The 23,413-nt window shown below is 43.9% G+C and overlaps 1 protein-coding gene across 4 annotated transcripts in view; it reads left to right on the top strand.

The window, feature by feature from the left end:
• RALGAPA2 (Ral GTPase activating protein catalytic subunit alpha 2) overlaps positions 1 to 23,413 on the top strand; it is a 142,415-nt gene that overhangs the window by 112,066 nt on the left and 6,936 nt on the right. For all 4 annotated transcript variants that reach the window (XM_080407772.1, XM_080407769.1, XM_080407770.1 and 1 more), the window contains one exon: positions 13,795 to 13,916. In XM_080407772.1, the coding sequence (XP_080263898.1) occupies positions 13,795 to 13,916 (122 nt within the window). The remainder of the gene's footprint in view (positions 1 to 13,794; positions 13,917 to 23,413) is intronic.

Below are 23,413 nucleotides of genomic sequence, written 5' to 3'. Positions count from 1 at the left end.
ATATCTACCACAGTGATGAATGCCAGACTATAATTTTAAACCTCCCCCCCCTTTTTATTGTTGTCGTTATTGTTGTTATTATTTAAAGATGGGACAATCCCCAGTGATTTCTTGGTAGTCTTTTTCTAATTTGTTCTTCCATCCTATCCTCTAATGTAGAGCAATTTCCCAGCCTGTATCACTGCAGCAACAAGTAACATTTAGTGTTGAGCATCTTGCAAAGGGTGTCACTCGTAATGGATGTGATAATAAGCCCCACTGTTACCTATCCCTGATTGTAATGAATGTAAATTACCAAGTATAATAGACCTGAAATGGAGCCATTTAGTGTTAGTCCCAGAAACGATGACAAGATCGATAATAAACTAAAGGGGCAAAATTATTTTGTATAATTATATTTTCTTCTGGTTGTAGCTGCCTGATCCTTATACTCTTATCAAACTGACAGTGATGGTTTATTAACCTTTAGTAGGTAAAAAAGGTATGATTATAAATTCATCTGAAAAGATTTTTCCCTTAACCAGAGACTGAGAATTTGAAGGCGAGATCACTAGTCCATTGGCTATATCCAAGGCACAAAGGTGACCTTTGTACATGTGCAATGGGAGGCAAAACCCCATACCAGTAAATTCCAGGAATCCCGTATGTCCATGTGCTGCTCAGCTGCAGCTCAGTGTGGCTGGACTCGTGTGCACAAAGCCCTCTGGCCGTGGGACTGTGTGCTCTTAGAAATCAGTGTTTTTGCACTCATTCCAGGATGGGTAGAAATCATGCATGGTTAAAGGTATTTCGGTTTATTTTTTCTAGACTTATGTGTTAAGATCCTTTATGACATATTCTCTTTCAAAAATAATTTTGTAAACATTTATAGCTCCTTCACAGTTTGTAAAATCTTGTGTTTTCAGAGAAATTAAACTTTCCAAGGATTTACATTTGGGAAACTTTTTAATTTTGAAGTGCTGGAAACATCACTATTGAATATCAAGAAATCAAATATATTTGTGCAAGCGATGCACCAAGTATTATATTCTTAGAAGCAATGGAGTGGTTCCTTCGTCACCTCTCATCAGGCTTACAGTGCTTTTTGCTCCTTCATTTAAGGCATAGATTCTCCCACCAACAAGATGTGTGTGTGGGGGATGCAAGTTGGTGCAGCAGATGGCTTGCTACACTCATTGTGGGCAAAAATTTTAATTAAAAACTGAATTACAATTTTTATTTCAATTTATGTAAAATCAAGAAGGGCGTTTCCTTTTGTTTCGTCTTCATGTAGATAACAACAGTCTCCTGATTTATCCTTGGCATATATGCACCATATAAATAACACTTGTAGATCTTGCTCAGAAACTCGAAACACAGACTTTTCACCAGCAAATTTGTAGATGAGTATAATCGCAGCTGATTTATGGGTCTGCAATTGCCAGCCCATCCTCCCTGCCTCTTGGAAGTTACGTATGCAAATACACAATTAAGTGTGAACTCTTCCCTGTTTAATACAAATTTGCTGGGTGATTTTTATCATCATTTCATCTCGCCCTTCTGCAGCGCTGCATGTTTAGATATCTGGTAAATTAGTGAGCAACTTCGAGCATTGTGGCAAGTGTGTTATACATTAATCACGCCCAGGCGTGCGTTGGCTTCGCTGCGAGGAGCGTGGCGGTTTCACAGAACTGCGGTCAGTAGTGCAGGCGTTTCCCAGGGAAGGCACTCGCGATGCTTCTTCACAAAAAAGGCCAGCTAGTTTATGGGGAAAGGTTCTGGGCTTTTGGGAGGCGTTTGGATCAAGGTTGCTTGAAGGGACATCCTCCCACTTTGCACGGGTCTGCGGGGAGCCGGGTGCGGTTTGGGTGGGATGGCAGAGTGCAGGAGCCGTCCTCAGCCCCTCGCCGGCAGGGAGCACCTCTGCAGCTCGGCTGCCCGCAAGGGTCGGTGCACTCTACCCTGCGTGATGCATTAACGCACAGCTAGCTGAACCAGATTCCTCTCCTGAGCTGTGTCAGCTATTTTACAAGTTTCCCTGCCGCTGCACTGCTTGTCATCTTTAAGGTGTCGGTAATTATCCCTTTTTCAGCTTCCAAAGCATCCAGATTAGTGAAGTGAACGTGCGGGGAAAAATTCTGGTAATTTCTGCTTGCTTTCCCTTGTAATTTAAATGTGATGTTGAGACAAAAGTCGACTTCTGACTTACTGTGGTGACATTACCTCGCAAGTTACTTAATTGTAAATCTGATGAACAGTTCTCAACAATTTTGAACTATGAATCTGTCATTATCTCCCTTTTCCCCTATCTCTGGTTGTTCGATTTTCAAAGCTGAGAATGACTTAGGTTATTGCTGGTACATTCAGGTTTTGAATGGTTTGGAGTATGCCAGTATCCTGGGAGATTCTTAACTGTATATTTACTTTGATATTGCTGTGATGGAGCTTGAAAATACAGACTCGGGAAATGCAGTGACCTGTACCCTTTCTCAAGGTGCACTACATAACAGAGTGGGATGAGGAACAGAGCTGAGTGGCGTTTGAATTTTTTAAGAGGTAGTGTACCAGTCTGGTGTAATTTCCAGCTTTCACCGAGTGTGCTTGCACTTGGAGAATGTGATGGCAGTAAGTGTAGTAATGTTAAAATATACTGAGAAGGGTATACGCGCATGCCTGTAAGTCTGCTTGTATATATTTCTGTGTTTGTGTATTTTCATATGTACAATGACCAAAGTATAACACCTCATTTTCAAAAACTTTTCTAAGCCTCTTACTTAGACTCTTGTGAGCTGTCATTTTTTTGTTAGTAGAAAATTTTAAGGTATGAGTGACTACCAACAGCATTTTGTCATCAGCTGATACCATTAAGAACATAAACTCACAGACCTTACAAGCAAGTCTGCCCTTTTCCTAAAAGCCTGAGTAAAAGATAGGAAGATCTAGTCTGGCTAGCTGAATATTCCCCTGCTAGCAGCTCCTTTGCATTTATGGTGAGAGAATTGCAGCCCGGCCTGTGCTGAGCAAGAGGCAGCACTCACTGCAGAGCATCCCCGCGAGCACGTCCCCCAGCTGCCCTGGGATTTGGAGGTTTGCAGGATCCTTCCGAGCTCCACCTGGAAATTCATCATGGCAAGGCACTGCGGATCCTGGCCGAGTGGCTAGCTGCGCTCCCAATATGGGTTCTTCCTTAATGAGCAGGCAGCTGCATTCTGTATCAACTTTATTTTTGAGTGCCCTGAGGGTAAAGGTACACGTATAGGACATTACAGCAATCTCATCATGAGGTACAGAGGCATAACTCACTGAAACAAGGTCCGTAGGAAGGAGAAGAGGTTCTCTCCTTCCCTCCTGTGGAGACTCAAACAGTAATTGCTGTGGCTGTGTTTAAGGAGAAGGCATGAGGCTTTCACTTAACCATGCTGCTGTCTTTATTTTCTGGTTACGGCTCCAAGTAAACATTCCACTATCTGCTGTGCGTGTTTTAGGACCAAATCGTATTATCTGACATGTCCAGAGGAAGTTGCAGCCATATAGGAGAGCCATGTGATAAACAGCTCTTCTAATTCCTGCCTGCCTGCCTCACTTATCTCCATCAAGACTATTAATATTTCCAGCATGTAAGCAGTTTCCAACAGCTGTCAAATGCAAACAATGAGCTACCAGAAAAACTGTTTCTGCTTCTCCCCCTGAACTTGGCTCCCCAGTAAACACACTTACACGGCCCAAAGCTAAAGACACTGAAGTCCAGGACCAGCTAAAGGTTTGGATAGTTTGCAGCCTGCTGCTGCTACCAAAACCGGATGCTGTATCGTATGAGAGAGAGGGGAGTTCTAGCTTTGCAAAAATGAAATGAGTTCTACTTAAGATGTTAAAACTACAGAATTACTATTGATAGAAATAACTCTAATTAAAGTCACTTTTGTTTCTAAAACATACTAGTTAGCAGAAGTGTTTTAAAATACAACATTTTTTTTTACTTATTAAAACAGGAGAGATGGGAAATCTGTCAAGGCAAAAAAAATTGAGGCCCGAGTTATTCTCTGGGTCCTTAACGACAAAATCATCCATTTTTCAGTCTCTCTGTACCTCCATCTTCTGTAAAATGAAGGTAATAATACTCCCTGGCTGTACGGTTTTCTTTCTGCTTAAGTGTCAAATGTTCAGGCGTAGCTATCCTGCTTTGGAAACGACAAAAAAAAGTTAAAAAATTAATAGCATGGATGCGAGGTGCTTCATACAAAGAAGGTGAAGTGCCTGAGCATTCCTCAGCATATTTAATATATTTGTGTGGATAGAGCATATTTGTTTTTTACTTGGCATATTCTGGTCCTTTAGTTTCCATTAGGTCATCCAACCTACCAGTGAGGGTCTCACACTTGGAATATGCTGAATAATACCCACGTGGCTTGGCCATCTGTAAGTGGTGAATGAACGACACACACTGGTGGACAATGTCTTTATGTTGCACATTCAGATAAGCTATATTGTGTGATAGCACACACCAGGTCTGACTTTTTAATTAAATATTTGGTCCACACATGCTGCAAAAATTAGTGAGTTTGCAATTTTCTCCTTAACCTGACCGATGCAGTGCAGTCTGCAGGCTCCCAGAGAGCACCCCTGTTAAGCAGAAGCACAATACACGTAAACCCCACTAGTGATGGTTTGTGGCTCTGGGGTTTGTAGCTCCAGAACGGCACTGCTGTCTCCTAAACAGCCTCTCCTCCTAAGGGTTCAGTTACTCGGTCACTTTTTTTTCTCTGAAGAATGAGTTACAAATGCCAACCACCCAATGCAAACAGGCCTGAAGGTTTTTCTCCACAAGGTTTTGGGGAGGGTTTTAATGCAGTGCAGCATCTGTTGTCATAAGCTGTCATTTCTGCAACCACTTCAACGATACCTCTGAAGTGATCGCATGTTGGGGAAGGACAGCAATTCACAGGCTGGCATCTGGCTTTCTATTAGTGAGTCTTTATTGCTGTTACTTCAGGGTTGAGGTTTTCAAAAGTTCTCAAGATCTGCCTGATAAAAGCAGTCAGGAGTTTTACCATCCCTCCCAAAGGTTGGTGTGGGCAACTTTTAACAGTTCTGAAAATCCTGCTGCTGCTGTTCACAAACAAAAAAATACTAGAATACTGTTTTAGTGGAAAGATACTCAAGCTTTCAAAAGAAACCTCCCTTTCCCTGTAATACACATATGCTGTAACAAAGCGGATAATAAAAGTAAAAGGGGATAGTATTGCTGGTATGTGGCTAACAGTAGTGGACCAAGGATAGTATAGTATCCCTGTGTGCTCAAGCAGCCAATTTGAAGGAACTGGAAGGCATAAGTAAAAGACAAATAATTGAACCTTTGCACCTTTGCCCTTTTTCTGAGATGTCCAAAAGTAACAGCTCATTAGTGGAATTACTGAAATAGGTGCATTTTATTAGTGTTTGAAAGTTGAAATTTGTTCTTGAATAAAATTAAGACTGCGACAAAGCATGGGGGAAGCATTGCTTGGTAACATGTGACCTTTCCTCCAGTTATTTATCCCTTGATGATCACCCCGCTTGTGGAACAAGCCAGATAATTGCAGAACATGAGCATCGGCAGCTGTACATACACTGATAAAATGGGACAGCTATGATGTTATACTGATCCCTCAGAAAATACGACCTAGGGATTTGTCTTCCGCAGTCATCGGGCAGCTTTCTGTCTAGACCTGTACAGTGAAGGCTCCCCATGACGGCAGCTCCTTTTCTTGAGCTCCCGCTCAGTGCGTAGGCAAAGGCAAGGTGGGGCTGGGCTCTGCTCTCAATGAGGTTCTTCTGAGGGTCCATCTCTTCTGCAGCCTGTGCTGCCTTGGGGGAGGCCAGCAGATCTTCGCAACCCTCTGTTCTCTGGGCCTCTTCCACCCATTTTGCAGTCTCCAGGTTATTTCCCTGGGTGACCAAGTACTTTGCTGGAGGAGAGTGCCAGGAGATAGCTCACCTCTCTGCCCTCAGGAGAGGGGACCTCTACAGCTCTCTGTTCTAGGGCCCTGGAAAGGTGACTTTCAGTTAGACCTGCACAGCTTCTGTCCTTTTTGAGTAACTCTCAGGATTGGATAGGAGCTATATGGATACTTCTAGAGAAAATATATATTGGGGGAATCATGCCCCACTAATTTGCTGGCCAAGAACTTGTATATCTGAACGTACAATAGTCCTTGCAGTACTTCCAGAAATAGCTTCTTGGGGGTTAAATCTTTGCGTGCCTTGTGAAATGATTTACCAGTTAGGGCTTCTGCTGCCCTAACTGATAATAGGCAATTAAGTCATCACTTTAATCAATTGAAATATTTTAACCAAAGCCTTATCAGTATGGTGAGGCATGGAGTGCAGCTGCTGAATGGACCTGGCGTATGCAGAGGGCTGACTGTACAATGCAGAATGTACAGTGCCATTTTTCTAGGCACATATGTGTTTGGCAGTTTTGCCACTGGTCTGTGCACTGCTGTAGTGTTCTGTTGCTGCTGTACGAGGAATGCTTTCAATGAGAACAAAGGTGATAAAGGAGATGAGGTGCATTTCTAACATTTTTTTTTTTTCCATCAGAGCAGGTATCTGTACAAACAGGAATACCTGATAGGAGATAATCACAAGTACTCTACGTTGGAATAAAAAAAGCTTCAGATAGGGATAAACATGAGTTCTGTCAAAGTACAGAATTGCATTATATTAGGAAAGTAATCCGTTGTTCCTTCACCCCTCCTACAAAATGATCGGTCTGTAATGGTATGATGTTATCTGCTCCCAGGGGCTTCCCGCAAGGAGTAGTAGTAGTAAATTAAGATGAAAGCTTGTTTTCTGCCTTAATCATAATAAATGCAAAATTCTTCCCTGAAGCACTTGGCATGACTAATGTGCCACATATTCTTGATATCCCAGAGCGGCAGGCGAGTGCTTCTGCCAGACGGGTGGTTTGCAGCACACCTTGGGCAACGTGCTACCTAACAAGCCACGGGAGCCAAGAGCGAGCGCCAGAGCAGGGCTCCGCACAGGAGAGCGTGAGCCAGAGCTTTATGCCTCGGGGCACCTTCACGTTACTTGATTTCTGCAGAAATGGTTTGACACCATGTGAAATGTGGTTTTGTTGTTGTTTTCCAGTTTCCTCTTTAAAGCAATTAATGGCAACAGTCTGTGAGGAAAGAAATGCATTGCACAGTGCGTGTTGGAAAATGCTGTAGCAGTCTGCCATGTTACTTGCAGCAATTACAGGTTATTTTTTATTCGGTGTTACGGCGGTATCTGAAACCCTGTCTCCATCAGTCGGGACTGGGATTCTTTTGTAATCCTGAGCAAAGACCCAGGCTCCCCTTGGGGGGAGAGAGATGGCAGAGCTCCAGACATGGTGCCAAGACAGTGGGCAAAAACTCCTCAAAGGAGAAATCCATTTGGAAATCTGTCTGTACCTGTCAGTTTTGGTGAAAGTCACATTTCTTGTACACCAGGGTGTGCTGGGCTCCAGCCATCCCCCACGACTGGAAATCCCCCCTCTAGTCCCCCTGACACAACAGTAAAAGAGGGCTGCCTGCCTAGTGTAATTCTGTACTGAGGGGTGGCAGAGCAGAGGAAAATTATGCTGCGGAGAGGATGAGCTCTTGGTTTTGGCAGCAAAGGATCATCTGCCTGCTCTGGATAAGGAGGTGGAACAGCAGCCCTGGCACTAGCCGTCCCTGCTCCGCTGAGGGAGGGCATCGAGCCCTGCCTCCCGCGGCTGCACCGCAGACAGATGGCCTTCTCAGGGGCTGACCACGGCGAGGGAGCCAGTCTCACTCCCCTCTAGCACAAAACCATTGGTTTGAGTTGGATGGTTATAGTCAGCCTCGTCTAATACATGTCTTACGTGTTATATTGACCAGTTTAAGACATGCATCACTCTGAAAAGTTTTAATCTCAGATGCTCCGGTCTAAAAAAAGCACATAAATCTGCAGTTGTTGACAGGTATGGTTTAATTGCACCTGTTCAGTGAAGGATATATGTTACTAAAATTCCCCCAAAAGTTTTCAGTTAAATTTGTGCAGCAGTGACAGCCACTAGACCATAAATGATGGCAGGCCAAATCAAGCATATTGAGTTTCACACTGAAATTGCCTATCGCAACATTTTAAAAGCACAGTAATTCTCTCCTGTTCAGAGCTTAAGGAGAACAATTAGGTGCGTAGAGGTCATTTACCAATACATTTATGTTAACCTCAATTTTATGGTCCCTACTTTATTCTGCTTTGGTAAGTCCCAAACATTTATGCTCGTTTGGTTTCAAAACCACTATCGTGGTTTCAGGAGCAAACCTTTTTTGTGGAACCATCTTTTGTTCTTATGATACAAATTAGGAGGATACCAAAATACATTGTAATGGTCAGAAATGATTTACCAGTAGTTCTTTGGTACTGAAGTCTTGAAAGGGCAATGGGTAAAACAGAAGTTCACCATAGCCTTCTGTTTCCTCTGCCTTAGAGTCTGTCAGGCCTGCCCAAGGAATCGGCTGTTTGCAGAACGGGTTTTCCTTCTCTTGTCTGCACACTACCCGTGTGATCACCTGTATAAGCACCAGTGAGGCTGGAAAGCTCTAGCATAGATTTGGGAAACGTGCTTTCTTGCATTGAACTAAGTTCAAAGATTTTCAAGTCTCCCTAGTTGGGTGGAAGGAGGAATTGGCATGTGGACATGTAGACAGCCTTGATGTCCGATGGGCTGGAAAGAGCTGTCTGCCTCTATACTTTTAGCTACTCCACTGGCCAGATGCCCCCAAAGCCCTTCTCAGGGTGGGATTCACATCACAGATGGAAATTGCAATAGGTTCATGCCAATAGTCCGCATTAACTTCCTTGGCAGTCCCTCCGGAGCCAGAGGAGCAGTTGTTTCAGCGCGCGCTCTCCGTGGACCCAGGCGGTGGGGTTCCAGTCCCAGGCCTAGAGCCCCTTGGCATCGGCACGCTGCAAACGATGAGCTCTGGAGAGCAGCCAGTCAATTCTCTCTCCACCTGTTCACAAACCCACAAATACTTTTGTCTTTTGTTTGCATGAAGAGAGTGCTGTGTCAGCAAAATACAGTTGTTTCCGTATGTTGGTGAGAGTATATAAATGTTGCCAAAATGTTTTATTTCCAAAAAATAGAGTGGGGAAGGACTTGCTAGCCATTGCCATCAGCACTGATGGGTAGTTGATGGTTTTGCTTGAAGTCAGCACATAGTTAAGGTTAGTAAGCAAAAGTTCTAAATTTTCAGGATCTGTTTAAATAATCATCTATTTTTTCCCTGTTTCTAAATAGTTATTTATGGTTTAACATTGTGTGTATGTGCAGAGAGGGAGATGTTGGGCAGACCCAGGGATGGCTCAGCTCACCTGTAGAACCCAGATGAGTAGGACTTCAAAGGCTTTTCAAGGTCTTTATATTTTAAATTGCGCGTCTGAAACTGGCTGTACGTTGTAGAGGTTAATTGTGGAGGTGATGCTCGTAGGTCAGCTGTGCACTGGCTGCTACCTGCATCTCTGGTGAATATTCAGAAAATTCTACATTACTTCTTCTTTTGGATTGTCCATCTGGAAGGAGGTCCTGCATGTGTTTCACCACAGAGCTTCACAGATCGTCCTACTGCTTACAGTGTATGGCTGAACTGTTAAAATAATTGATAAACTAATATAAAAGCTCATGATACTCGGATACTGAGATTTGCTTGCTGTATTCAAATTCGAGCTAAATTCTTTTCTCCCACAGTTATATGTATTCGTGGTGGATAATTCACTCCTTGTCGTGGCTCTCGACATAGTTTAATGTATGAAATAAATAAAAATGTTCATGCCCATTGAAAACATTCTGCTCTGAAGTTTCACCTTGGTAAAAGCGAAATGTAAAATAATGCAGTTGTTGAAGAGGTGGGTCAAATTGCCATACATATTAAAAGAGGTTGCTTTTGATCAGCTCCTTTGAATGTCTAGTATAACTCCGTTTATCTGAAGATCTCAGGGGACGCCCAAAACCTTCAGATAAATGAGGGCTTAGTTAATCAGGGAAGCCAGCTGTCCAGCTTCTTCACCGGGGTAGGGTTCAAGATCATAACCCATCCTCCCTGCAGCCAGGCCGTCTTCAGAAAATGATTTGCATGCTTCACTTCAGCAATCTAGCCTTGAGGCTTCTGTAGAAAAGCCAGCCAGGCACTTCAAGCTTTCTCCTGGCCCTGCTTGACCCAGAGCATAACAATGAGCTGGGAGTGGGAGTTTGCTGATATATGTGTTGCATTTTTTAAAAAGTAGTAGTTTATGCGGCACTCTGCACATACTGGCTTGATGTAAATAATGCAACGCAGCTTAGCATTCATGGGCATCTTTGCATCAGATGTGCTATGCCGAAAGCTGACAGGGGAGAGATGACACAAATTTCATATTACAAAGATTCAGCTTAACATTCTAACACGTGTAAGTAAGTAAAATCGCATCACTGGTTCTTAAGGATGAAGGCACAGCACATTTACAAGGGCTGCAGTTTTGACAGATCAAGTATTGCACTAGTGATTATCTGGATGAAAGCGTTTTTACATGGTGATAAATACGAAGCTTCTTGAGGCTGCAATTGAAAATTACTGTTTCAGACTGCTCCTGTACAAATGGTCTTGAAATGCTGAGTCTTCTCCTCTGCCCCCTCATCTCTGTCATATTATTGTTCTTTGGGTATGTTAGGTTCTCTCAGATCCTCAAAATACCTTGCCTGGGACTCCAGGCTGTCTGATGGATGACTAACGTAGTGGTGCCTGCAGAAGGTTCTGACATAAATACAGTTAAGTAGCAAAACGATGGGTTTGTTTGCATGTAAGAAGTGCAACTTGAGCAGGTTACAGAGCAAAGATTTTTGTGTGAGAGGTTAGGCGCTATTCGTGATGTCATGCTGGTTTCTTGACCTGTGTTTACAGGCTGGAGGTATTTTTGGAGGGTTCTTTAAAGCTTGTTTATTAAGTTCCTAATGCCTCCATTAGAATTCCTAAACTTCAGTAAAACCTTAGTTGACTTTTTTTTTTTTTTAAATGAATCCAAACTGTTTTCCCTAATATGTGTGTGTTTTAAAATAGAGATAGCAGAGAGTTTAGTTTAACTTTCCTGCAGTGACTTAATGCTTTTTAGATTAGACTGTAAGTGAAAATCAGTATGAGCATCTCGCTCACTGCCGGTGTGGCAGCAGCCGCTGTGCTGTCTGGTGCTGGTGGTAGCTGTGCTGTGGGGAGCCTGGGCAAGGTAAGGAGTTCACTGAGCTGCGAAGGGTTCAGGTGAAGTGGAGCTGGTTTATGCAGCGGCCTTCCTCACTGAGCCTGTGGTACCTGCACCTACTGCTTTCAGGTTTTTAATCTGGAAGAGCAGCACTGAATTGGGATCTTCCTCGTGTGCCTCTGGAGCTGCTGATCGCACTGCACAGCGCTCTGGACCTTGGCTTAAGCTCAGCTCAGTATGTTATTTTTCAGATGCCTCTCCTGTAGCTGCCCAGCTGTTTGGCCGAGTGGGTTTTTTCCGGTCTTTTGTGTGGTTAGGGTATCTTCCATTTCATAAATAAGGGTTTTACAAGACGTAATGCTAACCTAGTCAAAACCTCCTCACTCTCTTTTTCCGTGCAATATTTAGCAAAATCGGTACAAACTTCTGGTGTGTTAGCAGTTGTTCTGCGCATTGTATGCTTATGTGTTAGATGTGCAAGGTCTTTCATTAAACAGCAGGATATTATTAGGCATAGCATGAAAAGCCTTTATAGTCTCCCTGCCTTGTTTAAAGTGGGCCCACAAGCAGACCGCAGCCTAAAAGGCTGTGCAATGAATTGAGCGCTGATGGCTGGTCCGCAGGCTCAGGTGGTCATCAGCCGCAAGTTTAGCCGAGCCCTTTCAGTAATTTGTCACGCCTGGGTCTGTTCCCGCTGCGCCAGCACGTGCCAGCTCCGTGGCGGAGGGGCTGTTCGCCAGACGGCCACGCAGCCCCCGCGTCCCGCTGTTAGCAGGGCCAGCACTCGCCCGGCCGTGTGCTCCGCACAGCCCTGGCAACAGCCGAGCGCACCGTGGAATAAGCATCTTCATAATGAGAAGTGAATGGCATCCGTCAGTCCCTTTAGAATAGGGCCCAGGCGTGTGCCTCCTCTCCTAGGAAGTTTGGCAGCCTATTCATTAACAAGAGTCATCAGGAGTTCAGCCCATAATAGGGAGGCAGCCCCAAACGCAGGCGGGCTAATGCTTGCACTATCAGGAATGTGTTCTCCTGGGCATAGGGAAAAGAGAGAAAAAAACTAAGCAAATAATGCTGTCAGCAGGTGCAAACTCTGAAATGCTATGTATTGATTTTCTTTCCTCGGGCTTCCATGGGAAGTTTATAAGAAGATTTATCACATATCAATCGTCCTCTGCTAGCATTAAAAGCAAAAAAATTTTTATTTTCTTTTTTACCACCGAGCTTATAGGAACCTGAGTACAATTAAGATGTGCTTTGCTTATTGCCCTGGAGGTAGAACGCTAGACCGTCATGTCCTATTTTTAAGCATGGCTTTACTCTGATAATTTTTTTTTTTTAAATCCTGTTTCAGAGTGGTTTTGTTGATGTAATGAAAGTAAAAAATGGTACTTCGGTATTAATTAGTAATGCTTTTCAGTTTTAAATACCTTCACCTGCATTATGTTGTCACTGGTGTTATTCTCACTGCTTCTAATTTCTAAATCTAAATTGGCCTTTGCTTCTGCATAACAGTCGCGCAGAGTTAGAATGCATTTCTCCGTAACAGAAACAAATTCTGAAAACTTTTGTTTTAAATGAGGAAACAGAGAATGAGATGTCATACTGGCTCCTGCGAGCATTAATTCATAAAGTGATACGTGAGGTTCTTCAGCCCATTGTAGATTTGTTTCAGACGTTATCCTGTTATTGGAAGTGTATGATTCACCTTCTGAGAAAACAGAAGCTGCACACAAAAGGAAAAGATTTGCTTTCTCCGCTGTGAAAAGCTGCCGCAAGCAGGGGTCCTATTAAGACAGCTGGAAAGTTGCTTCAGCTTGTTACGCTTGTAAGTTTTATTGGTGACTGGTTTTTGATTACACATTTGAATGCTGTGTGTTCCAGGTTGCCGAGTTTTAATTAAAAGGCAATAGTCTTGATTTTAGATTGCTTTGTTGTCTGCATTATGCAGACTATAATGCATGCAAGTAGTGGGGTGAATTTTTCCAATGTGCATCATTTATTTAGGATACATAAGATTACACCTCCTAGCACCTGCCTTAAGTACAAACTTCACAGTTTCAGGCACTGTTTATGACAGCTAATTTCTTTTATGAACTACAGTGATCAAATACATGGTGTGTGGGGGGGGTGTTTGTGTGGGGATAGTTCTCCTCTGTCCTGTAGCTTGTTTCTTCAATCTAACTATTTTTCTAGTCTGACAGGGTCATTGTAACGGGAACATTGTGTACCAGGAACTTCCTGTAATGCCACAGCTTGTCTGTTGAAGTTGGGGTTTGCTTTAAAAAAGCCTGCAGTCTGCGGGGTTCGTTTCTGCCCTTGGTAACTTCAGCAATCTGTCGGATCTACTGAGTTGCAGCTTTTCATTCACAGAGCTAAAAGGTATTACCCTTAATTTTAAGCCATTGGGCGTATTCACTCCTCAGCGTTCACGTTCAGAACTGTTAAGCAGCATTGTGCAGTTTTGGTCCCCTCTTTTCCACGCCTGCATACGGCCTGGCTAGCGTTGTTGAGTATCTGAAGTGCTGGTGTTGGTGGACGTTGTGTAACATTATTCAATTCTGCACACACATTTCCTTAACCTGGTTGTTGCAGTTATGAGGAAAGAGCTCTGTATCTCGAAGCAATAATCCAGAACCATAAAGAAGCAATGACATTTGAGGATTTTGCCGCTCAGGTCTTTTCTCCCTCTCCCAGCTACTCCCTCGGTGGAACTGGTGAGTCTCTGGACGTTATTTTTCTCTTTAGCACTAAGAAGCACTTGAGCAGCAGATGTACACCTGTTTTTTGTAGATAAATGCTTGCAAATTTAAGACAACCATTCTTCCCCTGAATCTACTAATGAATATCAAAAGGAATGATGACATTCATTTTAATTTGTTTTGCATCAGAGCTATTCACTCTGCTCCTTTCTTCAGCTATCCTGTTAACCCCCGAATCTAGCAAGGTTAATGAACTTTCTCTCAGTAATGTGCTCTGGTTCATTCAGGAGTGTGGGTTTCTTGCTGAGCTGGGAATATGTTGTTCAAAAGCTATGCCTGAATTGGTGCTTACTTATGGAAAAATAGTTCCTCACAGTAGAAGCCGTTGCTACTAATGCTAAATGGGGATTATGCTGCTCAGATACCAGGGTCAGGGATTAATGCAAAAGAAATGTAAGAATGGTGTTCTGTTAGAAAATCATGGCAGCGTGCAGTATGCTAACATTTCCCTTAAATATAGATGAGCAAATTTCAGGCTTCCTTCCAACACCCGGTCTGGAACCTGTTTGAGTATATGTGTGTGCGTACATGTGTACATTTGTGTACACACACATGAATGCTGATCATCATTCATCAGCCCTGCTGAAATACAAAGATGTGATGCTGAACTCTGTGAACGTATTCCTTATCTGCCCTATAAAGGTTTTAATTTAGCATACAGTCGGTAAGTTGTGAACTGCTACTTTGCTGTTTTACTAAACGTCTCCTGATGGAAACTTCGACTCTGAAATGCAGATTTCTAGTACCCTTAAGATTTATTTTTTTTCCAGTCTCCAAAAAGTATATGGTCACTATGGGTTAGACTCTTTAACAAAGATTCCTTAATCCTTTTTTTACCCCCGTCGGGTGAAACTAGCACTTTCTAATTATTCCCTGCTACTCTTTCGGATTGTTTAATAGATTATTTCAAACCTTTATAAATGTTGCAGGACATCTGCTGTATTTCTCTTTAGCCTGACTTGTTAGCAAATATCTTCCATCTAAACTGAAAAATTGAAGGAAGAAATTAAATTTGCTAAAATAAATCACTTACAAATAAAATCAGCCGTGCATCATTGTTTAACGTTACTGGCTCCAATCCTCGAGCTTTCAGAGCTTTGTTAGGAGATAAGAGGTGTATGCATGTCCTTGCATTGGTCGCCAGTAGCAGCAGGCAGAAGGCTTTGGAGATAAGCAAGCTGGCAGAAGTAAAGGGGAACCAGTGCTATTTACATAATCGCGCCTCTGCTTCCTGGAGAGGCGTCAAGAAACACAGGGATGGCCTCTATTGATCTTTGTTGAACTGGAATACTAAACAACATTAGAAAAGCTTATAACTTAAAGCTTTGATTAATGTTTTCTACATTAAAAAGTAGAACAGCTGTGAATTAAATTCTTTTATACACTCTGCCAAAAGCCTGAGACAAAAAAATTATCAGTTTCAATAGAAATGTAGATTTCATGCGCAGTGTTGTTAGCACTTTGAATCATTTATCTGTTGATGCATCAGCAAATAAAAATGTAGATATATTGATATCTTTTAAATGTTTTGCTCTACACGTAATTGTATTCCGTTTTCACGTCATTCTTACAGCACACAGTGATCTTATATAGCTATTCAGTTCGACAAGCAAGGACAGATTCATTTGATAACACTGCTAGTCATACTTTCTAAAGGTTGTGATATATTTGGTATGCCAAAAATATTTAAAATGTTTCTAATGTCTGCCTAAGTTTTTCAGAATACTGTTAAATCATCAATACCTGAATGCGTTTTTATGATTTCACAATTTTATTGCTTTTTCAAAGAGTAAAACCTGCCACAGTCAGGTCCCAGTTTTTGGACTTTGAATGTCAGAATTTATTTCATGCTCACAAAGAAGCTGGAGGCCAGTCACAACTTCTGGCATCGAAAGTCTTTGCTTTAGAGAGTCTCCTCACATTACCCACTGATTTACCTGCATAGTCGGTCAGATACTGCCACAAGCTGTGTCGGTGGTTGCCATTAGGATGTATTTTCCATCAAATGCCATCCTGGCAATCGGCAAGGAGGCTGAATGTAAACGCTGCAGCTCAGGTGCCGCTGCCAGCCGCTGCTGGGGCGAGCCCGCGGCCCGTGAGCAGGGAGCCTGGTGCGGAGCTGCGTGCGGATCGCCAGCGTCTGCCTCAGCCTCGCCTGTTCCCAAGTTTATCGTGGTTCAGATTGGCGGGGTACTGCAAATGTGCTGGCAGCCTCCAGAAATAAATAACAAACCAGCTCGGGTGCAATTTGACTGAAGTTTGCAGCCACTATTCATCCCTCCTAATGAGTAGAAAGGGATGAAAAACTATTCTGAAGTCACCGGTTTCCCTGTCGGCATGGTCACAGCTGGGGGCAAGCAGGAGGGTTGCGGGCTGCGAACAGCGGCAGCTCTGTGTTTTCCAGCGTGCAGCCTGTCCCCCCGTGCCACAGGCAGCCAGACCTCCTCCAAGCTTAGCTTCCCCTGTCCTGTGCCTGCAAAATCGGCTGTCTGCCCCTTAAGAAATACGGATGGCATTTTTCTTCATGTGAAAGGGGAATTTCTGTTCTGTAACAGAAACAAAAATGAATCACAGAGCAGTAAATGCATGGAGCTGACACAGGTCTGTGTTTCCCCTTCTAAAGTAACAAGCCAGCTGATACTGCTAACCCTGCCTAGCTTGAACTTTTCAGGTAAATTTAAGGTTAATTCTCCTCTGGTCTTTGTTCTTAATACCACCTAATTGTAATCCTGCCATCGCTGCGTATACGTGTGCATGATAGAAAGGGTCATGAGTAAGTATGCTTTTTATTAAAATTAAGATTGGTTTTAGTAATTAACGCAGTATATAAAGCAAATCAAGACCATTAAATTAATTGAATATGTAGCTGTTAATGACACACATTATTGGTGTATTATTAACTGTGATCTGTTTATTTAAACTAAATGTTTTTATGTTTGCTGATACTGCCTCTAGGGATGCTCCCCCTAGATTCAGAGGGGACGTGGGTTTCCTGTAAGTGTGCCCTGGCTTAGTCTCCCATATCACAAATCGTCTTGCAGGTGCTACATTTGATGCACGGAAATCGTCCGATTGACCTCTTTTGCTGTTTTCAGAAGTAGAACCTTCAACATACCCTGTATGTATCGTAGATAGCCCTGAATACCTTAAACGTTGAAAATGCAGCCTGGTAGGCAGAATGGACATCCCTGAACTCATTTAGGGGATGTGCAGATTAGGAACAAAAGATGAGAATACGGTCCTTTGTTGTTAAACTGGTACATTACATGCTGTATTTTAATTAGGCTGGGTATGAGAGTCAGCCCAGGAAATCCTCCGTAATCCAACACTATTGAATTATTCTTATCCTTTCCCTCTGCAGATTTCTCTCGTTTTAGAGGATGGGGGTTTAAGCTGCTGTCTTTTTTCTGTTCTTGCTCCCTCAGCCAAAAAGAAAAACAGTTACTCAACAAAATACTTGTGTGTTCTTTGAAAATATCGTAAAAATTAAACAGGCACAAACAGATACAAAACGTTCCAACTTTAATTACCTCTGCTGAATAAAAAGCATTTGTTGGTTTGGGTTGGGTTGGGTTGGGTTTGGGTTTGGTTTTTTTTTTTTTTTTCTTTCCATTTAAGATCGGAAGCCAGAATCGTGTTAACCCTTAGAAAGTGGAAGTAGTCAGATATTCTAGAAAGGAAAAGAGGTAACTTTTCCACCAGAGAAAGATTTAGATTTCAGGGTTTTATACTTAGGAGGGTAGATTTCTACTTTCAAGAGAATCTACAAACCTGCTTTTCAGCAGCGCAGACTTGCAGTTAGTGCTTCAAAGGGTTAATTGAAATGGGCACACTTGACTGCTGAGAGGACTGATCTAATCACTGCCATATCCAAGTGCATCTGTTCACCATGAGGTCATTCTTGTGCATGCTAATGATTTGGAAAATAAAGCATAATGCTTGACGTTATCAGAAAGGATATAGTGTAAATCTTTGCTTTTTAGTTGCTACAGCTATTGTGGAATGAAATGGCAGGCAAAATACCTCAGATTATTGCTTTCCATTTAAATTTTTTTAAAGCATCATTTTCAGCGGAGTGTCAGGAAAACTGTGCTGGAAAACTCTGACATGTGGTATCTGTTGATAAATGGATTCTTTAATGAATATTATAGCATTGCCCAGGAGCAACACTTGAGTTGAGGAACTACAGAGGTTTTCAGCATTCCCTGGTTTTAAAGCCTTGGAAGCTGTGCCTGCTTATTTACATAAAACTGAGATTTTGCAGCCTTTTTGTTGAAAAGGTGACACATGCTTTTCTTTTGTCTCCGGACTTTTACATGCATAAATTTCTTGTAGAAAATAACTTGAACAAACAACAAACAAGATTTAGTTTATTGAAAAACACTTTTTTTCTAGGTGCTGAGCTTTATCTTTCCCTGTTTAAAGCAAAAGGGAGTATTTCAAATGGCCGTGCAATTTTAAAATCTGTTTTTGACAGAAACAACACAAAACCTGGAGTAACTGTTGTCTTAAACAGACTTACATTCTTTTTAATGCTAACTGAGTGATGATTCCTTTGGGGTTCGTTTGGTTTGGGTTTTCTGGGTTTTTTTTACTTCTTTGTCGATGCCTTCTCCTTGAAAATCTGTAGTGTGTTTTGTCAGTTATGTGTACTAGGTAGAATAAAGTCTCTCCAGCTTCTCTATAAATATTTTTGCATATTTTTAGGGAAGCTGGATGGAGCTGAGTATTTCAAAAATACACCTCTGAAAGTGAGTAGCTGTGCCATGACATTACAGCATACACGGCACATGCCAAGTGTTGGGTTTGATCAATATGACAGTGTTGCCTGAAACTGAAAAAATTAGTTTCTAGTAACTGGGACTTAGAAAATTCCAGACTAGCCTGGCAGCTAGGAGCCCACTGCTCAGCTGTTTCCACTGCGAGAAGAGGCAGTGCTGAAACCATCTGGCAATTGTTACTGCCTGGACCGGGATGCTGCTGTGGAGCTACACGCGGCGCTTTGACGCGGCTTGAACCTCTGTTCTGAATCCTTACTTTTCCAGTACAGGTGTTGCCCTTAAATGTGGAAGGAAGCACGAGAAGGCAAGTCGTTAGCACAGAGCTCATCACAAGGTGTTCTAGGTGAGAAGGAAAAAGTGCAGTCGTAGGTGCCAGACGTTGCAATGGTAGAGTAGGCAGTGAACAAAGAGGAAAAGCTTAAGGAGGTGGAGCAGAGGGGTGGGAAGAGGACTCGAGGTGTTGCTGTGGGGTTTTTTCCTCCCTCCCCTGTGAAGAGTTCAGAGGAGGCGCAGGGACCTGGCCAGCTTCTCCTCTCTGTTTAATTCACACAGTTCTTACAGCTGATCTTCAGCAAACTAGAGCATCTTTGACTGCTGGGTTAGCGGCCTGCCCCAGCTGCCTGCTTGGACTGCCTTCAGAGGGCTCCTGAAGCTGCACCAGCGGGTTCAGGAGGTGCTCCTTACCCCTCTGGTCTTGGTTATCAGTGGTCCACATGTGGCCTTCCTGCCCATCTTCCACAGCGCTGCCACCTGCCTGGGCGTTCTCACCACCACGGGAAGGTGCAGTGCCCAGCAGCTGGATGCTGCGCCGGGGCGGCTTTCAGCACCGTGCTGTTGCATGTGTGTGGCTCCTAATTTCTACTCGTCAGCAGAAATGGCATTTCATAACCACCTCCGTCACTGCCAGCCTCAAAACCCTTGGCTCAGAAATATGGAGGTCTCCCATCACTGTGTTCCTTCCGTGGTAGCTACCAGCTCACCCAGGACCTTGCCAAGGTGCTCTCTGCATCTCAGCATCACGGAGGCAGAGCCTGGTGGTGGATGATCCTTTCCTGCTTGGTGAAATTGTCTCTTGGCCCATGGTAGCTGCTTGACAGCAGAGAATGAAAAGGTGCCAAATGAAATTTCCAGTCGAATCAAGCATAATTACCTGATTTAATGAAGGAGGAAAGAGGATGTTCTGCAGAAACCCAGAATTTACCCTTTCTCCCCAGAGATGCCTTTCAGCGTGTGTAAATGGAATAAACCCATTTCATATTTTCCATTACCTCCTTCTTTCCCCCACACTTAGGGAAACCTGCTTGAGCGTATTCAAACAACACGGCACAGCAATTCTGATCCACTTTCTGGGTCTTTTAATGGCAGAACTGAGAAATCACAATGATTTCTATGACGACGTGTGGATGCTATAAAGAAAATAATAATTTTGCTGAATGATGAAGCAGTGACTGAGTGGAAGTGCATCCCTCCTCCCGCAGTCAGAAAGACAACGCTAGAAATCAGAAACACCATTTTTGCTCTTTCAGACTCAGGCAGCGAGTGAAAATCTTTTCCAGGCTGTGGTGTGTTCCTTGATTTGTTAATCTACTCAAACATTTAGCAGTCTGAAGAGTTTAAACACCTTGCTGGTAGTTCTTTATGAAGGAATAGGAAGGAACCTCCTACATCGTCAGTGTACCATGGGACCACCCCCGTGCCTCGGTCAGACCCTTTAGGTTTTTAAAAAAGTCGAAGGTTATACATGCTGACAGTATGATACTTTGCATTTTTTTCATGAAAGAGAAATACTTGCTTGAATTGGTGAAAATCTTAGCATCCCTGTAAGGGTTAGAAATGGTCTGTTATTAAATAGGGCAAAGTTATAGTAAATACCATGAATCGTTAGGTGGTATCAGCTCTGTACCCACTGCAGCTCCTCTGACTTGAACAGTCTGGTGTAAATTTACACCAGGCCTCGTTCAGAAGAGGACAAATCCCTGCAGAACGGTGAGCATGTTGCATCATTACTTTGCAGCATTTTTTCCCTTTGCCCACTGCCTATGCGGGTGTACAGCCCGGACCTGTCCCAGAGGCTGTGTTAGGTGCCGGGTTGCTTCTCCGTCAAGCCTGGTGTAACCTTGGGATCTGCAGCAGAGTGGGGGTGAGAGAAACATCAGGGCTTCCAGCCTGGGCCCTTTCTTTTTTCCATTTAATTGATTGTCTCAGACGGAGCTCTCCCAGCTCCGATCTCTGGGAGAGGAGATGGCGAGGGAGGGCTTCCTCCCTAGCAATCAGTGCTGGGATGGGAAAAAATACTGGCTTGACGGGCCTCTCTCTTCTGCGGGGTGACAGCTCCAGCTGCTCAAGCTGTCAGGTTGTGAGAAAGCTCCGGGCCATGCGGCCCCTTTGCATTTTTCCTCTGCATTGAGGCATGTCAGCCCTGCAGCCGCCGTCACAGAGAGCGCCTGTGCGGTGCCGTCCTGCTGCTGCAGGCTGCCGGTGCCCAGGCCAAGCCTCGGGGCGGTGGTTTGCACTGCAGGCGTGTTGCATGCCTGCCTGCAGAGGAGAAGTAACCACTAACACTTGCTGTGGTCCGGCTGGCTGGCTGGCCAATGCAGAATTAATTAGTGGCTGCTCCAAGTCACAACTAATTAGAACTTTGATGTGTACATTCAGGCTTTATTTCCAAATCTCTAAAACCATCAAAGCTGGGTACGTGATGGTGTCAAGCACTCGTTACCTGTGCTGGGAGTGCTTTTTTGGGGGTTGTTCCTGCCCTTGATCAACCTGTAGTTTCAGATTCTTACTGCGCCAATTACAGCTCTTTGAGGCGCTGCTTTTTTTTTTGTTTTTCATAGCCAAACAAGAGTGGAGCGAACCTCCTCCTCTACCTGTGTTTCAGCTGCTGTGGTGCTCACTTAGGGTCCGGCCTGCTCCGGGGAAGCAGGTACGGAAACTGCCGGTGGCTTGTGCTGGCCCTGCAAGCGCAGCCTGGGCTGTCCCCCGACACCTTCCGAAGAGCCGTGCTGCTGGGTGGGCTCGGGGCAGTCGGCTCAGGCACCCTTCTTTCCTCAGCGTCTTCGTGGGTTCAGCGGGGAGAAGGGGCTGTGTAAACTCAGCTGGGAGAAAGACTCTCCAAATGTAGTTGGTAAGTGCCGTGCTGTGCCGTTGCCCAGCTGCCAGCCTTTGGCAGCTGCCAGCCGCCTGTTCTTCCAGGTTGCTGCTGAGGTTGAACCATGTAGCCTTTGGGGTTTGCTTAAAGGCGTAAGCCAAATGAAAGATACCAAATGCAGGTTTAAACGGCTGTCAGTCAACAAAATACGAAATAGTGTAACGGCTCATACCAACCGCGGCAAAGAGCTGCGTGGTGTAAGTGCAGTTCCGATTATTTGACCTCCTGCATACTTGGTGCAGTTGGTGGTTGTATTTGCGTTTCAGACCGTTGAGTATGGGTGGTTTTGCATGAAGACAGCCACTGCTTTATTTAGTGATAATTTCTTCAAAACACACACACCTGAACATGCAGGTTCAGGATGCTGCTTGTGTTGTATTTTGAGCCTGTCCTTGTGAGTGGAAAGCAGACCATGTCAAAATGCTAAGCGGATTTACTGCTATGATTCTCTCTGGAATTTTATTACCTTCACATTTACTGGGAAAGAAAACAAAGATTTCCACAGACCTGTTACGGCTGATAGGTTAATTGAGGGGGGTGGGGGGGAGGTATGTCATGGCACGTGTGAAAACTTCATAGGTCTTCTCAAGTATAAAGCTTCAGAAACCATAACCATTACGTGTGATGTTGTAATCCATTTTTACACACTTGGGTTCCACATTAAGACCCGCTTTTCTTCTCTTTTTCTCATATGATAGAAAAGTTTGCCAAGGAAGGGCAATAGCCTTGCGCTTGGTTTGTCAAATGAGTTCCTCCCAGGGCAGCAAGGGCAATGAGGGAAAAGGAAAATGCTGTTGCAGTGCTGGGGATGCTGCTTCTTCCCTGCGTGCTATGAGGGTGGGTGACCACAGCCACGCTCAAGGAGGAGTTTGTTTGGTTTCGCCTGCCCCTCGCTGAAAATGGTTGGGCCTGGGGCGGTGCCCGGCTTCTGAGACAGCGCAGAGTAATTCTGGAGAGACCACATCAGAACCAGAGGAACCTAATTTCTGGATTCTGTAGTAGCCCCTGAAATGCGCGTGTGAACGTGGTTAAAGGCGCAAAGGGTTTTCCAGCTTGCACGTGGGGGTGGGGGTGAGGGAGGGGCCGGCACAGGGGGAATGGCAGTAGCTTACCACCTGCTTTTACCAAATAATTTCCATGGGAAATTTCGCAGCAGTGAGTTGCTGTCTTTTTCATGAAATTATCAGCAGCATTACAACACACAAATTATACCCTTTTTGCTGTTGTACTTCGTAAAAGCAAACTCAGCAGCTTTGCAGCGCATCAGTAAGGAGCCCGTATCTTGTAAAGCCGTGAGCGGTACCCGCTGTACTCACTAAGTGCTGTTGCTGAGCACAGAGTCAACTTGAAAAGCTGATTTTCAACCACAGAGATACTGGGGCCTTCTGGTGGGTTGGGTTGGTGGGGAAGGAAAAAACCCTCTAATTAGTTACTGCAGCTCTGAGGGAGCTGACAGACAAGATGCTTTTAGATTTGGTTTTCCGCACGTGGTGTCCCTGAGGGGGGCTCAGCCAGTTTTG

This window comes from Falco punctatus, assembly GCF_963210335.1.
Source record: "Falco punctatus genome assembly, chromosome: 12".
Lineage (NCBI taxonomy): Eukaryota > Metazoa > Chordata > Aves > Falconiformes > Falconidae > Falco > Falco punctatus.
The sequence above is the reverse complement of the archived record's forward strand: the minus strand, read 5'-3'. Positions and strand labels throughout refer to the sequence as shown.